The following is a 20,392-nucleotide window of genomic DNA, read 5'->3' as shown; positions in this document are numbered from 1 at the left end:
AAAATAATTGACAATTACATGGAATTTAGCAAACAATTTTTGTCTTAAATTCCTGGCCACCACTGTATATATAAATTAAATGGTCCATGTATGTAATGGCATCACGTGAGAACGGCTGGAGCGATTTGGCTGATTTTTGTTTTATTCGATTCGAAATTTTCAGGAGATGGTTTGTAAATTTTTTTTTTGGATCCAGTCAAATGTAATAAAAAAAAGCCCCCTAAAGTAGGCAGTACAAATTTAGATATTTTATTTGCAAATAAATAAGAACAGGCAGGTGTATGTGGGTTGGAGAAACTTGAAGAACTAACATTAGTAAATGCTACCGGGCGAAGCCGGGGCGGTCAACTAGTTTAATTATAATAATTAATATTATTTTGCTTTTAATCAGTTACAAAACAATTGAAAAAATTTATCAAAACATATTTGTAATAGATTTGAATTGAAGAACAATTTAATCATTCAATGAATTTTATTAAGCCATTTTGTAATAGATTTGAATTAAAGAATTGAATGATACAAAAAGGAACTAACTCTATAAAGAATGAATTATATTTTTTTATATTTGATGTACTAAGGAATTAAGCCTATGAATTTGATTTATTCCAAATTTGGAATTAGAACTGGTTTTGATTTGAGAAGATTTGAGACCAACATATAAGCAATAGATAACTGAACTGTACAGTGAAATTCTACATGACAGTGTTATAGATACTTTATCTCTTTAGAATATACTTATAATCACTATTAAATTTATTTTGAAAAGCTGCTGAAATCACTTGTTAATTTCTCAGAGTGTATCAAACATAAATCACAAACAATGCTATAAATAAATTTAGAAAATTATACATTTTGTGTAAAATTATACATGAAAAAAAAAATTTGCAAATAATTTTGCTTCCATTGTTTTTTTATTTTAATTTATGTTTTGTTGTTTTAAAAATTTATTGAAAAATAAGAAAACAAAATGTTGAAATGAATAAAATAAACAGGCGCCCGAATTATTAAACATTTTTTTCTGTTCAAATAAAAATTTTCAAAATTGAGAAAAAACATTTATAGACATAAAACAACTGAATATTATTTATGCTTTGAAAGAAAAATGATGTAATATGCAATTAAAGGCGCTACATACATATTTATAAGCATATTAATAATTGAGATTCAGTACAACGGAATTGAAATTTGTGTAATAAGAAATTTCTGAAAATCGGATTTATTTTCTATGACACGAAAAAGGTCAGGTGATTTAGAAACTTTAATCGGCAGTGGTTTAATCAACTACTCTGCCCGTAATTTCAACAAATAGATATGTATCTATCAGGGCTTAGTTACTTATGGAGTAAATATATTTGGTAATTTTTACCCATAGATATTGATTTGAAATTAATGTCAAGTTAATTTTTAGGTTAATTTATATGCTGGTATTTTGTACCGTAGAATCTATTTGTTATAATTATAGCTAACTCATTCCTTTTCAATTTATTAAATTTTGATCTAGTTCTAAAAATTTAAACAATTAAACTTTGACACGCACCAAACAGTAAAGAAAACCCCATACAAAACTCATTGATTTTTGACAAAAATATTAAAAATATTTAGTCAATAGAAATTGCAATCCAAAAAGTCAATTAAATACAAACACTATTGACCCCCATCCCTCCTCCTCCTCTACATGCTAAACAACCCACTAAAACTTCTCAATTAATATTGATTGATGGACATGCACATTGAATGAATGGCTGGTTGACAGTCAAACATTAAAAACCAACAATTAATCATTGGACACAGCTGTTTGTTGACAACGGAACGGACTACTTGACTGCATAATTGTCATATTTAACCAAAGTTGAAGATAATTTTCATTCATTCATTGAATAAAGTGGTCGATTGGTTGGTTGACAGGCTGGTCTTGTGCTTGGTTTGGACACTCAAACGCATTAAGTTCAATTAAAAAGAATGAGGAACACAACACACACAACAAAAAGTTTTAAAGTTTAACGATGGACGAATGGTTGGATGGATGGACATCAATGACATTAACAGCAACAGCAGCAAACAACAATGTTTAAATGCAATATTTATTACATTGTTTGTCGTAAGTGCAATTGATATTTGTATTGTACATTAACAATTGTCATTGCAATTGTTGTCGGTTGTTAACATTAAATCGTAATTGTTGTTATTATTGTAGTTTTAATTTAAAAAAAAAACAGCGTTTAATACTTGTATAATTGAAAGGGGTCGAATTTGAGAGTATCCTACCGCTTTGTTTTAAACATTTCTGGTTGAATTTATTTACAATTGGGGTGCTTCGTTAGCAATGAAATGAATAATTTAAATAAATAGTTTATGTTTGGTTACATGGATCACTCGCAATTACCCTTAGTTTCATGTAGAACTTATGCCAAATTAAAAATTACCCACCCAGATCCATCAGCATATAAATTGTTGAATTCATTTTTTCACTTCTTCGTCCAAAACCTAAGGAAGTCATACTTTCCGATTGTCAGGCAATTAATTACGACAATCTGTTCATGTCTCGGGAACTATACTAACATGACATAGTGAGATCTAAATTGAGACTGAAATGAATGCATTTATTTATCTCCCCACGTTGGTATGATTGCTGCATGTCTGTCTACATAAATATCAATCTCAATATCTAGATATTAAATTCTCTTATTGTTTTGGCAGTCCCAATAATTTCTGCTGGAAAATGGTAGAGATTTTGTGCAGCCTGAGAAGTAGATCTCAAAAAAGATGGATGGGGCGATAGAACTTTCCGAGGTGCTCATATCAAATGTATCAATAATGTTAAATTCCTATATTTATTGCTCTGAGCATGAGAATTCGTTGACATATGCGAATAATTCTTTTGTTTCAGATTTCTAGATTCAGTTTAAAATAATGACTCTCCGAGACTTGTGTCATCAAATTGACAATTGTATTAAAATCCCTATGACACGTGTGAAAGAAGTCCAAAAATTAACTTTCCTTTACGTAAATTGTCGGAATATACATTCAAAATAGTTGATACCTCATTCGATCACGAATAATATGGTATTTTAGGAGGTCCTCTCCTCTGATACAGTCCATTCCGTATATACGGGCGACTCTAAAAGAGGAGAGCAAATTGGTAATGTTCTTCAAATCTATCTGAGAAGCTTACTTACTTAAATATAACGAAATATCAGATAAAGATATTCGTATACTAATAGTCAAGCATCGATAAAATCCCTGAGATGCGAGTATAGTTCAGAAATGCCTGTCATTCTTAAATGAGATGGCGAGAATCAATTTTATTTATTTACAACATGCGAGCCACATTCGGCCAAAGATTATCGAATGTATCAATCGAAAGTTTTCTCCCAAGTAAGAACTATCGGCAAAAGTAGACCTGTTAAAACAACGACTTATGTAGGAGTATTCAGAATGAGGATTTACCATCTTTTGTCATTGTCCTGCACTAGGAGATTTACATACTAGGAACATCTTTCTTTCAGAAGTGTTTCCGGATTATCGGTTAGACTGAATTTAGGCCTATATTAGGAATATTGATTGGTTCTGGGACGCGCCATTGGGTGACAATGAACCCGTTAAATGACTGGAACTTCTGATTTTCTTTCATCATAAAACTCTTTAAATTCTATGATTTATATACAATCGGATATATTACATTCGAAACAATTATTTTTCAACTTTTCTTTATCTTCTTCTCGTTTTAAGTAAAGTGCCTAATGAAATGGATCCAATTGAGCTGTACCAACAGACAGTTACTTTTTAAACGAAAGTTGTCACATGAACCAGTAAATACAATACTTCGTGTTCAACAAAGTATGAATTAATTCTGGGGCCAAATTACCGCATTCGTGATCGAATGAGCATTCGTATCGAAAAGTGATTTCGATATCGAAATTATGACAAAATGTACTAAATTTCTTGCTCGATATCGAATGCCATAATCTCAAATAAGAAAATTACGCTAAATTTTACTCGATATCGAATGCGGTAATATGGCCCCTTTTGAGGTCCTTAGTGAATATGTAATCATAATTTGAGAAACTAGGATCATGTTTGCTCTTTAACGAATGACAAAGACGATCAGTGGAAACTTTAGGACGAACACGAGTTTTGTAAAGAAACAAGTGGACTTTTTCTATATCGAGTATTCAATATTTATGATCCTTACAGGAACAACAGGAATTAATATATACATATAAGTTATGTCCCTTCATTTCTGGATTATTAGGTTATGGGATATATAAAATGAGTTTAACTGAGTCAGGCACGATCTTCAGTCAGTGGGTCTCACACAATAATTAAATATTAACAAAAACAATTGTATGAGTTTACATAGTGTAGGGTATAAAAAGTGCAAGTTCTTATTTATAATTTGTAATCCTTATTATTGACACAAAGACTAAATAGCAATAAACACAAAACAATAAACATTGACACTTTTTTCCTATAATATTTACATTTGTTTCGCATACAAAATTGTTGGCATTAAAAATTAACAGACATAAGCAATTGGGTAGACAGAAAAAAAAAACACAATAGCCAATAAAAATTTAAAAAAAAACAAATTGTTATTTTTATGACATGACACCTTCCTCTTTTATCACCAACACAAATGAAATTAAAAATTATTTTTTTTTTAATTTAAATTTCATTTAAACAGCCATAACAACAATTTCAATCTCTAGTATTTCACATTTAATTGCATTAATTTGCTAAACAATTGCATTGATTTCTAACAATTGTTATAATTTAGCAAAAGTAATTAATTTTTTCATTAAATTTTTCCAATTTTATTTCAATAAAATATAGAATACAGAAAACAATAAAAAAACACACTCGCTCGCACAAAAACACACTTTTCTTTCTTTCGTTCGTTTACGCGCAAAAATTCGTTAACGTGACAAAAATCGCTCGCAAAATCTTATAGACTGACTGACAGCGACACTAAATGATGCTGCAAGAGTGTTATAAACATTAAAAAATAAAAGATCTGATCAAAAAAATAACAATAACAACAACAAAACAAAAACATTGAACAGTTTTTCTACAATTTTGTTTTCTTACACTCAATTTCAGTAGCATTGACTCAATTGTTTTCATACTCTCATACACAACACACTCATTTTCATTGTAGGTTTATGTATTTCAGTGTATTAAATTGCTAGTTGCTATAAAAAACGTCAAAATAAAAAGGAAAACAGTTTGAATTTAAATTAATTATCATTAATTAGATCATTTAAATATTAATCACTTTCAACAAAGTATGAGTAATTGTAAGGACCAGTTCGTTATCACATGTACTTCAAGACCTTTCTTCTCGAGAAACTTGGGTTTCTCAATATCGAATTACACAGAATTAGAGGAGAGCCTCTCTCTAAGTCTCTAAATTTCGGTATTTATAGAGCCCTGTGTAACAAATGTTTGACAGTCACATTATTTGCTTGTGTTTGATAGTCAAGCTGCTAACTCACTGATCCATGTACGAGTAATTTTATTGTAAGTTAACAATAGTTTTAACATCATAAATAAATATGATATGAACAAAAAAATTAATGGCTTTGACAGGTGGCGAACCACTCGTTTTCCAGTCAAACACACTAGATAGCTGTGCTAAATGCAAAAGTTCATTACCAACCTGTATAAAAATAAGTACTTATTCTAGTAAATGAAATAATGTGCTGGGTAACCACTACTCATTACAAAATAATGCATGAAATAACTAGTTGTCGTTACAAAAATTCACAAAATTTTTGCTGGGATTAACCCGGAAGCTGCGAACAATTTTCCATACGTACGTTTCGTCATCCATTATTTGACTCAATTTTCGTGCTCTCTGACGTGTATACTCTTACAAATGTTTTGTAAGATCTAACAGCATCAAATAAAATAAAACTAATTTTTTTGTTTTGAATCATCATAAGTAAATGTTTTTAAACTTGCATTGGCCTTAACTTTTCATTCCAAATAGTCCGAGAACTAAACTAACCGGACTGCTTTCCTACCGGAAGTGTTGGGAGCTTTTCTATTTATGGGCTTTAGAAACATCATGTGGACCATTCCTTCTACCTGAACCAGGTTTTCGATCAACGGTCAAGTTCTACCGATACTGTTTAATAATATTGGAATCAGTTTAACGGCAAACTTTTGTAGGACCAAGTTGGGTTTTGTTGAAAATATTTAATAAGAGAATGTGCTGTTTTTCTATAGCGAACGAGTACTTTGAGTGGAAATTTAACATGTGTTTTGTTATTGTAATAAAAACAAAATACGTGTAAAACGTCCACTCAAAGCGCTCACTCGCTTAGAAAAACAGCATATAAGATTTTTTCGATCTCAGTCCTTAGAAAAGCAAATAATTTTTCACGATAAAGACCACGATCCGTCTGTTCAAGCCATTAACTATAAAGTGGTTTGTTAAAATCTGAATCAAAATTTATGATTTGTTGAAATCTTATTAAACTAGCAAAACACCAAAACAATATACATATCAGTATTCAACAAATATTAATTTAAAATTTCTATAAAAAATATGTTTAAATTTTACTGCAAAAACCGCCTAAATACATACACTCAATGACTTGAGTGGTTTCTAAAATATATTACTCAAAATCTGACTATTGCTCACTCCTCTCATTAAACTGAACTAAGTGAGTACAATCAGCTGTTATTGTTGTTAAAAATAATGTAAACAACAACAAATACTATGGAATTGCTGTTTGTAATTCACAAAAAAAATATGTAAATCAAGTGTATCCCTTAAACTATAGAGAACGCATTTGACACACTTATTTGTGTTTTTATTGTAAAAGGAAAAAAAAAAACAAAAGAGATTTCAGCAACAGACACATATAACATATGGGCAATTCCACGAGAATGACTACCACGACCGAAAACCCAAAAATCTTTGAAACTTTTTTTCAAGATGATTTGAATAGGAGAAAACACTAAAATATTACTATGTATAAGTATTTAGAGCTTCCCTGTAGTAAATAAAATAGTCAGTTGGTAAAAAACACTAACTATAAATTAACTATTTTGCAAATGACTAAATCTCATGCAGTAATTTGTAGTCAATGAGTTCCTACAGGGTTATTACAACATTTTATTGGCATAATAATAGTTTAAACTGGCCATATTTAATTATACCCTTCACCATCGTGAGAAGGGTATATGTATATAAGTTTGTCATTCCGTTTGTAATTTCCACAATACAATTTTCCGACCCTATAAAGTATATATATTCTGGATGCTTATAGATAGCGGAGTCGATTAAGCCAAGTCCGAATTTTTTTTTACAAAAAAAAAAAATAAAAAACAAAATTTTTTTTTTTAAATTTAAAAAAATTAAAATAACAATTCGAAAAAAAAAATGTCCAAAAAATGAAAAAAGCAACTTTGGAGAAACAAATTGTTTACATAAAAATATTTAAAAATTCTTTTTTGAAGTGAAGGGTATATAAGTTTCGGCACAGAAGAATATAGTAGCTCTCTTACATGTTTTTTTTTGAATTTAATTGACATGTTTTAGGCTAAAATTGTGGTTAAAACTAAGTTCCGAATTACTGCATCGCAAAACCTTTTTTCGATAGGCATTTCCATACTATGACCCGAATAGGGATTTATGGCTGCGCGGACTCTTTCCTCCTGCTGATGTCATACGGATATATACTGATGGCTCTGATAGGGGAAATAGGGTCGGTGGATGTTTCTATAATGAAAACTTTGGGATAAAATCCTACTTTAGGCTAGCTAACTTCTGTACGTGCATCCAACTCGCTGAGGTATTATCGAATATCTGGTGATATATGTATATTTACTGACAGCAAGGCTGCCGTTAACGGAATAGCGGCTGTCTTTACGACATCTATGTTAATCGAGGAATGCCGGGTATCCCTAAATGAGATTGCGAGACATTCTAGGATAACGCTTATATGGGTCCCTGGACACGATGGCAATCAGGGTAATTGTATAGCAGATGATTTGGCCAAAAGGGGTGCGATGATGAGTGAGGAGGCGATCGATCCCTTTTCTGGTATTTCCCTTGTAAAATGCAAGATGGTTGTTCAGCAGAAACTATATGAGACTGCACAAAACAGGTGGACTAATGAACCTTCCTGTGCTACAGCGAGGTCGACTTGGCCCGTATATGATGTCAACGGGACGAATCTACTTGTAGAATACCCACGTGAGCAAATAAGGCTAATTGTCTCCTTTATTACAGGACACTGTTTAATCGGGACAAATGCAGAAGATTAGGACTACGGTACAATGATTACTGTAGAAGCTGCCATAATAAAGAAGAGGAAGAAACTGTGAATCATCTCTTCTGCCAATGTCCGGCTCTTACAAACCTGAGGGAACGCATCCTCGGATTTCCATTCCTATCATGCTTGGACGAGCTATCGAGGTTGAATATTAAACGGATCTACTCCTTCATCCCGGAATCTGGCTGGTTTAATTTGGAGGCAACGGAAGTATTGTAAATACCCTGATGTCTACCCCTTGGGTAACACAACGAGATCACATTTGAATGTACCTAAGTGAGCTGCTTGAGGAGCAGCAGCCCATGGCACCTAACCATACATATATTGTTTTATTATAAGAGAAAAATCAGTCACGTACGATATTAAATTTTATTTATTATAAAATCATCCAAAGATTGTTTTCATTTAAATATAACGGATAGTAAAGGAAAAATATTTCGTTTAGTGTAAGAAATTAAAAGAAAACATAACACCTCTCATGATTCTAAAATTTTCGCATATTTCTACATATACTTCAAAATGACTTCCGATTTATGTCACGTATGATATACCCTTATTTCGCTCGATATTTTGGACAACAATGTTTCGAAATAACTTTTTATTATTTTTAAATATAGTACCCTCTGAATGGAACATAAAGACCAAATTATTTTTCAGATACTCTTATTTTTGCTAAATCTATTCGACTCTATGGGCGTACAAATGTCACGTACGATGATATGGAATTGCCCATATGTTATTTTAACTGAAAATGTAATAAAGAAAAATAAATAAAACAACAAAATCATATGTTTGATATGGTTGTTGCTGTTGGTGCTCTTAAGAATGAGCAAGATCGGTCATACAGACTCTGCTATCCAAATAATAAACATGGGGGTGTTGTGCTCTTTTTTTCATACTGTTTCTGTTTTATTTAGCAGATATCTAGTAGAGGGAGAGATTTTTAAACCCTCTATGATATTGTTGTTGTTATTATTTGATTGGATTAATACAAATATATAGAATAAATATCGAGTGTGTAGTATGTCAGTCTGTCTGTCTGTTTTCAATGTGCTACTGTTGATGCTGCTACAGATGGCGTCGTTCGTAGTTGTTTTTAATGTTAATGATGATGAATCATTTGACTTTGACTAAATTTAGAATGCAACAACACATTTATGACAAACACTTTGTACATGGGACAAACATACATCCATGAAAACAAGCAAGCAGAGAGATGGGATGACAGCAGTAAGTAAATAAAAACAACAATACAAAACAAACAACAAAATGTGATGAGAAGAACTACAATAACAAAACAATTTACAATTGCAGCGACAGCAGAAAAACTGTAAGGAAAAGAGTGGAAAGAAAGTAAATATGGGTCAAGTTTAATGTCAGTGGGGTAAAACTTGGCAGGTTTTTTAGATGTTTATATTATTTTCCAATGAAAAATACGAAATTAGGTCACCATCAAAAGAAGTTTTTGAGTGTAACCCAAACCCTTTAAAATTGTATGAAAATATTTCATGACATAGGTTTTTTCTTGCTAGATATATTTCCATATCCTTTTTGCAGTTTGCCGTTTGCATTATGTTTACCTTTTAAACCCAAAATCGTGTTCTATTCATTTAAACATATGTCATTTTCAGTCCACTCTGTGGGACAGCTTAAATTTTCTACATTAAATATGTATCTTTATTTATTTTCTCTATTTGCTTGACATAAATCATCAATTTAAGTTTCATTGTGTAGCATCAATGAGTACAATTTCGCTAACAAATCGTTGATTTGTGCGACAAAAAAAAACTAAATTTTAAAATACTTTACGAAAAGCCGAACAAAAAAAATAAAATAATAATGAAAAATGGACGAAGGTCATTAAAAAGTAAATGTGACAATATGTAGTGTCAATGTTTTGTTTCACTTTCAACCTGCTGAATTAAATGATCGTAAATGTTGATACGTTGAGGTAAGAATTACATATATTGCAACAATATAAATTGCAAAAATGGGATTCAATTCATGTTAATTGTTTGTAAACAATATACGTATGAATGTAGATAATGTATTGTTAAATCAATTTTAAAGTGTTCTTAAATATGTAGTTAAAAACTTTTTAACATAGCTTGTTCTTGTTTCAACATCCTCATCAGCACTAAATTCCGACTACATTTTCAATAGTACTTCAGAAAATTTTTCGGATCTCAAAAGGAGATAATACGCGCAAAGGTCCGTAAATAAATATTTAATTGTTTTTATACCCTTCAGCTTCGTGAGAAGGGTATATACATACATATAAGTTTGTCATTCCGTTTGTAATTTCTACATTTTTCATTTCCGACCCTATAAAGTATATATATTCTGGATCCTTATAGATAGCGGAGTCGATTAAGCCATGTCCGTCTGTCTGTCTGTCTGTTGAAATCAATTTTCTGAAGGCCCCCGATATCTCCGGGATCCAAATCTTCAACAATTCTGTCAGACATACTTTCGAGAATTTTGCTATTTAAAATCAGCAAAATCCGTCCATAAATAACGGAGATATGAGCAAAAATCCGAGACAACCTCTGAAAATTTCATCAAAAAACACAATGTATTGCATGCTTTGACAAAAAAGCAACAAATCGTATGGTTGGATGTGCAAGCTTTGCGTATTTTGTTTTTTTTTTTGTGTTTTGTTTCTTTTGGCGTTGTTGTTGTTTTTTATACAACTAAACGTTTGTTTGGTTGTGTGTTGGTTTTTTTGACAAAAAAATCAACAAATCGTATGTTTGAATGTGCATGCTTTGCGTATTTTGTTTTTCTTTTGTGTGTTGTTTCTTTTGGCGTTGTTGTTGTTTTTTATACAATTAAACGTATGTTTGGATGTGTGTTGGTTTCATTGCCTTGCGTATTTTGTTTTTGTTTTTTCTTTTGGTGTTCTGTTTCGTTTGGCGTTGTTGTTGTTTTTTGTGTTCTTGATAAATTTAGGATGCTGTACGCTGAAAGTGGGCAATGTACATACATATCTGCTCAAAATAATAGATACACCTAATTGGAAAAATTTAAATGGCGGTAACATTGAAAATTTCCTCGCAAGCGTTAAGAATACATCATATTATTAAAATTTCTATCTGGCAATGTCATGTAAGTCAAAAATCTGGCAACTATTTGCTTTCATGTTGATTTTCAAAAACGAATTTATTTGAATTACAAAAAATTATTTGCTCATAAAAATAGATACACATCAGTAATTTGTAATTTGTTTATATACAATTTTTTTTTTGTGCAATTTTTTGTTCCTATTTACGTGAAACAGTAAGTATAATTTAAATTTTAGCAACAATTTTATAAAAAATAGGACTCTTTTGAAGAAAATGGGACGAAATCATCATTGTACCGAAGATGAGAAAAAAATTGTTCAAACGATGAGAAATCAAGGAAAATCATTACGGGAAATAGCAAAGAGCATAGGAAGATCTTTACATTTTGTCCAAAATGCTTTATCTAAAAAACAAAAAAGAGAAACTCGCGGTAGACCAAAGAAAACCAGTCCAGAAACAGATAGGCGGATCGTCCTTATGGTTAAAAAAGACCCTTTCATATCATCGAAAGCTGTTTCTGCGGAGCTATGTAACGAAATCAGTCCACAAACAGTTCGTCGTCGTCTTTTACAAGCTAAATTGCCGGGAAGAATTGCCAGAAAAGTGCCACTAATGCGCCAAAAAAATATCAAGACAAGATTAGAATTTGCTAAAGAGCACTTACAATGGTCCGGGTGTGAAGGCGAAAAAAAATGGAGAAATATTTTATGGAGCGACGAAACAAAAATAAATTTGTTTGGAAACGACTGCCAAAGAAATGTACGCCGACCAAAAGGAAAAGAATTCCACGTTAAATTTACAAAAAAGACGGTAAAACATGGCGGGGAAACATAATGGTTTGGGGTTGCTTTTCATGGAATGGTGTTGGTCCGATATTCCGAATAGAAGATACCATGAATGCTAGTGGGTATAGAGACATATTGGAAAACGTAATGCTTCCATATGCATCGGAAAATATGCCATTAATATGGACATTCCAGCAGGACAACGACCCAAAACATAGTTCAAGATTAGTTAAAAACTGGTTCTTGGAGAATAACGTACCTGTTTTAAGCTGGCCCAGCCAATCCCCTGATTTAAACCCAATAGAAAACTTGTGGAGTGAATTAAAGATAAGGCTTTCGAAGGAAGTTTTCAAAAATAAAGACGATTTATGGGAGAAAACGCAAAAAATATGGTACGAGATTCCATTGGAGAAGTGTCAGAACTTGATATCCAGTATGCCCAGAAGAGTGGAGAAAGTTTTACAAAACAAAGATGGATATACTGGATACTAGCTTTACTTTAATAATAAACTAATTTTTTTAAGATAAAATTTATTAGCTTTTGTTTAATAAGAATTTTTAAAAATGTATCTATTATTATGAGCACAAAACGAAAGGATTCTATAAAAACCATTTGAACATCCAATATACATACATAGTTTTCTTTGTATTCCTAATATTACGATCGTGTTATTGTACTTATAAGACCGACTCACTGATTTAAGAATATTCCTAAAATGTTTCCAAAATATTGCTCAACAATTAAATCTCATTGTTCGCAACTGTCAGCTGTCTGTCTTATGTGCTGTTTTTCTATAGCGAACGAGTGCTTGGAGTGGAAATTTTACGTGTATTTTGTTTTTGTTACAATAACAAAACACACGTTAAATTTCCACTCAAAGTACTCGTTCGCTATAGAAAAACAGCACAATATTCTCTTATCTATTTACAACACAAATCATGCTAAAATTTAGGAAGTCGAGTACATCTAGAGTTAGAAACATTTCGTTTCAAATGCAATTGTCAAGGTCTGATAGAACGCGGCGAAATATATTTTAAACAAGTAAGAGAGCTATATTCAGCTGTGCCGAATCTTATATACCCTTCACCAAATTATACTTCAAAATACAAATTTTAAATATTTTTGGGTAAACAAAATTTTTTTTTTCAAAGTTTTTTTTTAAATTTTTTGGAATTTTTTTTTTCAAATTGTTATTTAAATTATTTTTTTTAAATTTAAATTTAAATTTTTGTTTTTTATTTTTTTTTTGATGAAAAAAAAATCGGGTTAAAAAATATTTTTTCCGATTTTGACCCATTGTAGGTCTAACAAAAAAAGTGGTTTTTTTAATTTTTTGTAAAAAAATTTTTTCGTATTGTAATTTTAAAATTTTTTTTTTTTAAATTTAAAAAAAAAATATATTAATGACTTAGTAATCCAGGTATAGGTAAAAAATCGAGGTTGTCCTGGTTTTTTCCTCATATCTCAGCCATTTGTGGACCGATTTTGCTGACCGATTTGTCTGACAGAATATTGAAGATTTGGATCCCGAAGATATTTGGACAGACAGACGGACATGACTTAATCGACTCCGCTATCTATAAGGATACAGAATATATATACTTTATAGGGTCGGAAAATTATATTGTGGAAATTACAAACGGAATGACAAACTTATATATACACTTCTCACGAATGTTAAGGGTATAAAAACATGACCTTCGACTTAATTCCTAAGAATATGTTATAAAAACACAACTTTTCAGAAAATTTTAAGCAGAAATATTAATTTTTTGAAAAATATACATTTTATAATAGACTCCAAAAAACTTACAAGAAACTAAAAATAATGTTCTAATAATATTGACACCACAGAAGGTAGTTTCCACTTTAAAACATTTTTACATTTTTGACAAAATTCTTCATTTAATCACCCACCAAAACACATTCATTAAATATCATATTCGAATTTATCACATTTCCAACTTTAGCACACACAAGACGCATTTAGAAAAATTTCATACAACCCACACTAATGACGACATATTCGATATTTTGTTCTGTCTTTTAATTAAATTAAAACAAACCAAAGAAAAAAATAAAACAGAAAACTAAAATTAATAAAGAAAAGGTGGGGAAACATAAAAAAACACAATCAATTTAGTTACTAATTAAAACAAAACTATATTTGTGTTTAAATTAAGAAATTTCAAACTTTCAAAAAGTCTCACCAATCATTGTTCTATTTCTTTTAATTAAATTATGAGATGTATTCACAAATTTCACTACAAATGTTATAATTTTAAGAATTTTCAACTGATTTGTTTAGAAGTTGATATTACACTAAAATTGTTTCAATTGAAAATCTGTTTAAAGCTGAAATGCAAATGAGTTAATGTTGTTTTTTTTATCACTTCAAATGTTTTAAAAATTCTAATGTAATAATAAAGTTTACATGACTGGAAATTAATTGTTTTTGATGAAGACGTTGAAAGGCAAATTGATGCTACACATTTCAATTGTGTAGAGAAAATAATTTATAGATGCTTTTGGATTAAAATGTGTTGACATTTATATGAATTCCACTTAAAATTGCGACAGAAGTGGAGTATTTGATTCTGTTTTTAAAATCACATTATTAAGTTTAACAACATTTTTACATACAAAAAAAATATGATTTCCAAATCCGATACTGAGATGCAGCAGGAGGGTGAATGTATTTAGAATTGACCACCTTAGGAGAGCGATCAGTCGTACAACATCTGGATTAAAACTTTAAACCATTTTAACTAGTCCCACAAATTTTAAACAATTATTCATCACAAAGAAAAAATCAACATAAATTTTCTCTAAATATAACTTTCAATACTGTGAATGTGTATCACATTGGAAGTGTGATCAATCGAATAAATCTTAAACCTTCAGATCATATTATAAATCTTAAACAATCTGTAAACTTCACAAACTCCATGTGACTTTGTTTTAAAATTCCGACACATCTATTTAACTTTTGTTTTATTTTTATTCAAATAAACATTTAAATATTTTCTCAATGAAAATGACGTCATTAAAATAAATAAGTATTTATAGTAGCAAATACTATTTCTTACTCTATTTATAAAAATATTCAATAAATTAAATTTAACTACTAGTGATGTAACTGCAATTTTGTTTATCTTTAAAAAACGTGAGCGGTTATAAAAAAATTATTTTAAAATCCCATAAATTAAGAGAAATATAAGAACAATAAGAGAACATAAATGAATAAAAATGTTACAAAAAAATACTTGACACTCAACGATGTATCTGGCGATTAAATTGTATCTGGCTTGATTGAGAATTTATTTATTTTCTTATTTATGAAAACCAAAACGAAAGACAGATCATTAAATAAAAAAAACTATATTAAAATATAAACACAATTAAATGGCTCAAAATATAAAAATAAAATCAAGGCATACTTTTAAGCGTTGCATTTCACATACTTATACAAAACCCTTAAGATATGCTTTGATTTTTACAAACAAATGGTTTATTGTAACGGTTTCATTTAAATTGCTAGCAGTGTTGCTCACTGGCTAGAAATAAAAACGAATAACAAGAAATGAATGTAGTTGAAAAAATAAATTAATTTTATCTTACCTAAGGTAACAGGTAAAGTAACAGTTCGGAAAACTCAATACATTCACACTTTTAAAACTCACTCATAAAATAATAATTCTTTTTTTAACATATTTTATGTATATTTGTAAAAAAAAAATAATACAAATACAAATCGTCACCTAAAATGCAAAACGGTGCATAATTGTAAGAAAATCTGTTTTATACAGAATGTTTCCATTAAAAACATTACGATTCTCATGTCAATATGGCATTGTCATGTCTAAAAATATAGGTATATATGCATGACAGTTTCATTAACAATTAAATAAGTTCTTGATAGTCATTTTATTTATACTTACATCCTGGTTGTATTCCTTTAGATCTAATAGTACGATATGGTTGCCGAGCACCGGGATCAATTTTACCATACATTGTTCGATCCATTTTAGTATTTTATATATTTTCTATACAGATTTATTTTCCAATTTAATAATTTTTATTTAAATTTAGCACGTTTCTTTAAATATTTGTTTAGTTTATATTTGTCTAGAGCTAAAACAAATCAAAATTAATGATTTTATGTTTCATTGAGGAATTACGGTTGATCGATTTTAATTGTCCATTCATTTGTCACCGTAATCACAATCATTCAAATGTGAATTCAGTGATGAAATGTGACATGGCGTGTGCTAAGATTTATATTAATTGTTGTTGATGTTGTTGTTGTTGCTTTAGTTGTCACTAAAATGTTTGTAAAATGTTTGAAATGAAATATAAAGCATAAAATGTGACAGATAATGTTAATCTCTCGTTCTTTTTTATTATTTTATTTTGCGTTGCTCTTATCACATTATTTTTATTCTAAATATTTAAATAGTAACAAAAAAAAAAAATCTTTTACTGTTTGACGAAATTAATTAAGGGGATTTAAAAACAACTGCTAAAAATGTCACTTATAATTGCTTAGAATTAATTTTGAAAGCGTAGTTTTTTGAAAAATGTTTCTATTTAAATTTGCTTAAACAGATAAAACTTGAAAGAGCTGACACTACAATTGATTTAGATAATAACTTAAAATATAAACACAATATGGACGACTGTGGCGTTTACTTGTTAACTGTAGTATGAGCAACAATTATTATTTTGTTTTTCAAAGAATCAAATAGTAAAGATTAAAGTTTGCACAATAAGTCCAGTCTGCAGGAGATAAGTGTCTCAATTACGTTGAGTTAGCGTGTGAAATATATTGTCATCGTCAGAACCCCAGTTTTCCCCAATGCGATACGTTTTTAGGACCCATTCCTCATTGATGGAACTCCTCCGATTTCGATTAAATTGTTTGTGTGTTTGAGTGGGTCCCTGGATGGGCTCGATTCACAATTGAAATATATAGGTACAATGGGCGTGGCACGTCCCATACGAAGAAATTTATTAGTAGCTTCCGAGCGAAGCCGAAAGCTAGTATATCAGATTAAAGGACGGAATTATGATTAAAAAAAATGGGAATTAAGAAAGTTTATTGACAAAAGTTTAACATCTCCTGAAATCAAAGCAGTTATTAATGTTTTAGGAAGCTTTCTGTAGAGGTCCACATTTTATTCTGTATTTCTGATCGTCATCAAGATTACTTTGACAATTGTACTGTTTTACAAATGTTTTTGGTATGTAGGTGTCTCAGATCATGTCATTTGTTTGTCATCACCACACCAAACATTATCATTCTAATAATCCACCAGCAACATTATGTTAAAATAAAAAAACATCACCAGCATCATTTCAGTTTATTTTCATTTTGAGAAGAATTTGTATTTTACTTTTGACATTTATGATGAGTGGCTTTTTGTTCCATTTTTTTTCCTCTTTAATATTGTTGTTGCTGGAACGTTTTGTCAAAAATATAAATTATTTTTATTATACCCTACACCACCATAGTGAGGAGGGTATTATGCGTTTGTGCAGATGTTTGTAACGCCCAAAAATATTAGTCTAACACCCACCTTAAAGTATACCGATCGACTTAGAATCACTTTCTGAGTCGATTAAACAATGTCCGTCCGTCCGTCCGTCTGGTTGGCTGGCTGGCTGTCCATGTAAACCTTGTGCGCAGAGTACAGGTCGCAATTTTGAAGATATTTCGATCAAATTTGGTACATATTACTTTTTCGGCCCAAGGACGAAGCCTATTGAAACTGGCTGAAATCGGTCTATTATTTCACCTAGCCCCCATACAAAGTCCCCTCGAAATTGGACTTTATCGGTCATAAATGTTTAATTTATCTATGTATCTACACAAATTTCGCTCCAAATAAGTTTTATATATACAAAATTCATGTCACCAAATTTTGCTACGATCGGTCCATAATTAGTCATAGCTCCCATATAGACCCGCTTCCGAAAATCACTTTAACGTGCATAAATCGCTTAAAAACAAAATTTAACATAGTTAAATTTAATATAGCCATAAATCACACGACCTAATTTCAAGGTGATCGGTCCATAATTGGTCATAGCTCCATTTAAGGCCCACTTCCGAAAATCACTCATGAATATAAATTATTGATATTTTAAAAGAAAAATATTTTTACTCATTTACTTGGTGTAGGGTATTATATGGTCGGGCTTGACCGACCATACTTTCTTACTTGTTTTTCTTAGTTTTTTGTTTGTTTCATACATTGGAATGTGTCATATGAAGGATGGTGATCTAGATCAAGAGAGCGTGATCCATAAATAAGAAAACAAACATAAAAATGGGTATTCTGTGTTGTCATTTTAGCGTTTATAAAGATTTAAATGTATATGTTCAGCTATAAAAATGTTTAATGCTTAATAAATAAATGTTAAGACTTTAAGCTGTAAAATTTGTATGCGATATCCAAAAATGCATTTAAGAATTTCAATAAATTCAATAGTGGCGCCCATTTTGTTGCATTAGCCTGATCCCAATAACAAAGAAAATTCTAAAGATCATTTTAGGGATCAGTCTATTATAAGGCCAATAAAGATTTCTTTTGAAAACAAGTAACAGGGTCATTAAAATCTGTTTTTTATATACTTATTCCGAAAATCGAATACCTACTGTACTATACTTAAATTTCATCAAACGACGAATTTCCTAACATGTTAATTAACATCTGTATGTTGTTATATACTTATGTAGTTATTTCTTTATTAAAATCCCCCAAAAAAAAGTTTATTTAAAATTTTAGCAAGCCGAAAACAAATCTACACCTTGAACTCACTAACAAACACACAAAATATAAAATTTGTTTATAATTTCAATATCTGCTGAGCTCAATGTAAATATTTTCTTTAGCAATTGATACAGCGCCATGAAAAACTGAGAAATATATTTAATTTTATTCATAAAAAATTCTAATTTTATTTCACTGTGACGTCAGGTGATCATGAGTCCATGAATTTTGTTTTTGCTTTCTAAATAATTAAAATATTTCAAACATATAAATGAATTTTCAGCTATTTTGTTTGCAGCAATATACTGGTAAAAAGGGCTGGATTGTGAGACGTGTGTTTAATAAGGTGGTCCCATTTGGTGGAAGTTTTAACAATAATATAAAAAATCTATATCGCTAGAATTATATAAATCTATAAAAATACTGAATTTAATTTTTTGGAGAAATGACAGAAATTGGTTTATGCACCCCATTAATCCGAAATAACAAGTAAATTTTACGATTAACGTTTACAATCATGTTCGATGATAGGTTAAACCAAGAAACCTCGTTTTGTATGACTCTAATGGAGTATACGAAACGAAACCAGTCATATTTTAGCATTACTCAGAGCGTACTGATGGCATCTAAGAAAACAATTGCCAGTAAGAAATCCCGTATGTTTCTTAAGACCGGTCAAAACAATTATTTACTAGTTCCTGGACTCACAAAAATACATCGAGCACCTAACCTTCTCTGGAAGCAGTATTTAGCGCAGATAAAGATTGAGTGACATTTTCACATGGGATTGTGCTAATACCCTCACCAGTTTCGCTTTATAAAACCGCCCGTGCCACCAAGTTCGTTTAAGCTACGTTTCCACATACACCGTAATTGGCACCGAAAACGAAATTCCATACATTTGCACCGAAAAAAGTTCAATTCAGAAATCGGCAACGAAAATTTGGAACGAAACGGCACTGATCAGTAACGAAAAACCTGTAGGTTGTTTTCTGTGATGTAGGAACGAAATTATTTTAATTATTTTTTTTATTTCAAATTTAAAGAAAATCAAAATCAATAAAAAAAAAGTAAGAAAGCATGGTCGGTCAAGCTCGACCATATAATACCTTACACTAAGTAAAAGAGCAAAAAAAAAAACGTTTTTCTTTAAAAATTTCATTAATTTATATTGACCAATTATGGACCGATCACCATGAAATTTGGTTGTGAGATTTATGTCTATATTAAAGTTAACTGTGTTGAATTGCATGTGCATACCAACATTTTATTCACGATTTAGCGATTTATTCACGTTAAAGTGATTTACGGAAGCGGGTCTATATGGGAGCTATGACTAATTATGGACCGATCGTAACAAAATTTGGTGACATGAATTTTGTATATATAAAACTTATTTGGAGCGGCATTTGTGGAGATACATATATAAATTAACCATTTACGACCGATAAAGTATAATTTCGGGAGAACATTTGTA

The 20,392-nt window shown here is 30.4% G+C and overlaps 2 protein-coding genes across 5 annotated transcripts in view; one reads left to right on the top strand and one right to left on the bottom strand.

The window, feature by feature from the left end:
• The window catches only part of LOC135949986 (uncharacterized), a 260,167-nt gene that overhangs the window by 13,394 nt on the left and 226,381 nt on the right, over window positions 1-20,392 (top strand). The window lies entirely within an intron of this gene.
• Window positions 1-20,392, bottom strand: part of Pax (Paxillin) — a 109,295-nt gene that overhangs the window by 58,085 nt on the left and 30,818 nt on the right. The window contains exon 1 of one of the 3 annotated variants that reach the window (XM_065499466.1): window positions 16,081-16,260. The exons of 1 other annotated variant lie outside the window; for it this stretch is intronic. In XM_065499466.1, coding sequence (XP_065355538.1) covers window positions 16,081-16,165 — 85 coding nt within the window. In that variant the 5' untranslated portion in view covers window positions 16,166-16,260. Of the gene's footprint in view, window positions 1-16,080; window positions 16,261-20,392 lie in introns of those variants that run through there. One more of the 3 variants, XM_065499462.1, reaches the window with a different exon arrangement.

Source organism: Calliphora vicina, chromosome 2 (genome assembly GCF_958450345.1).
Source record: "Calliphora vicina chromosome 2, idCalVici1.1, whole genome shotgun sequence".
Taxonomy (NCBI): domain Eukaryota; kingdom Metazoa; phylum Arthropoda; class Insecta; order Diptera; family Calliphoridae; genus Calliphora; species Calliphora vicina.
The sequence above is the reverse complement of the archived record's forward strand: the minus strand, read 5'-3'. Positions and strand labels throughout refer to the sequence as shown.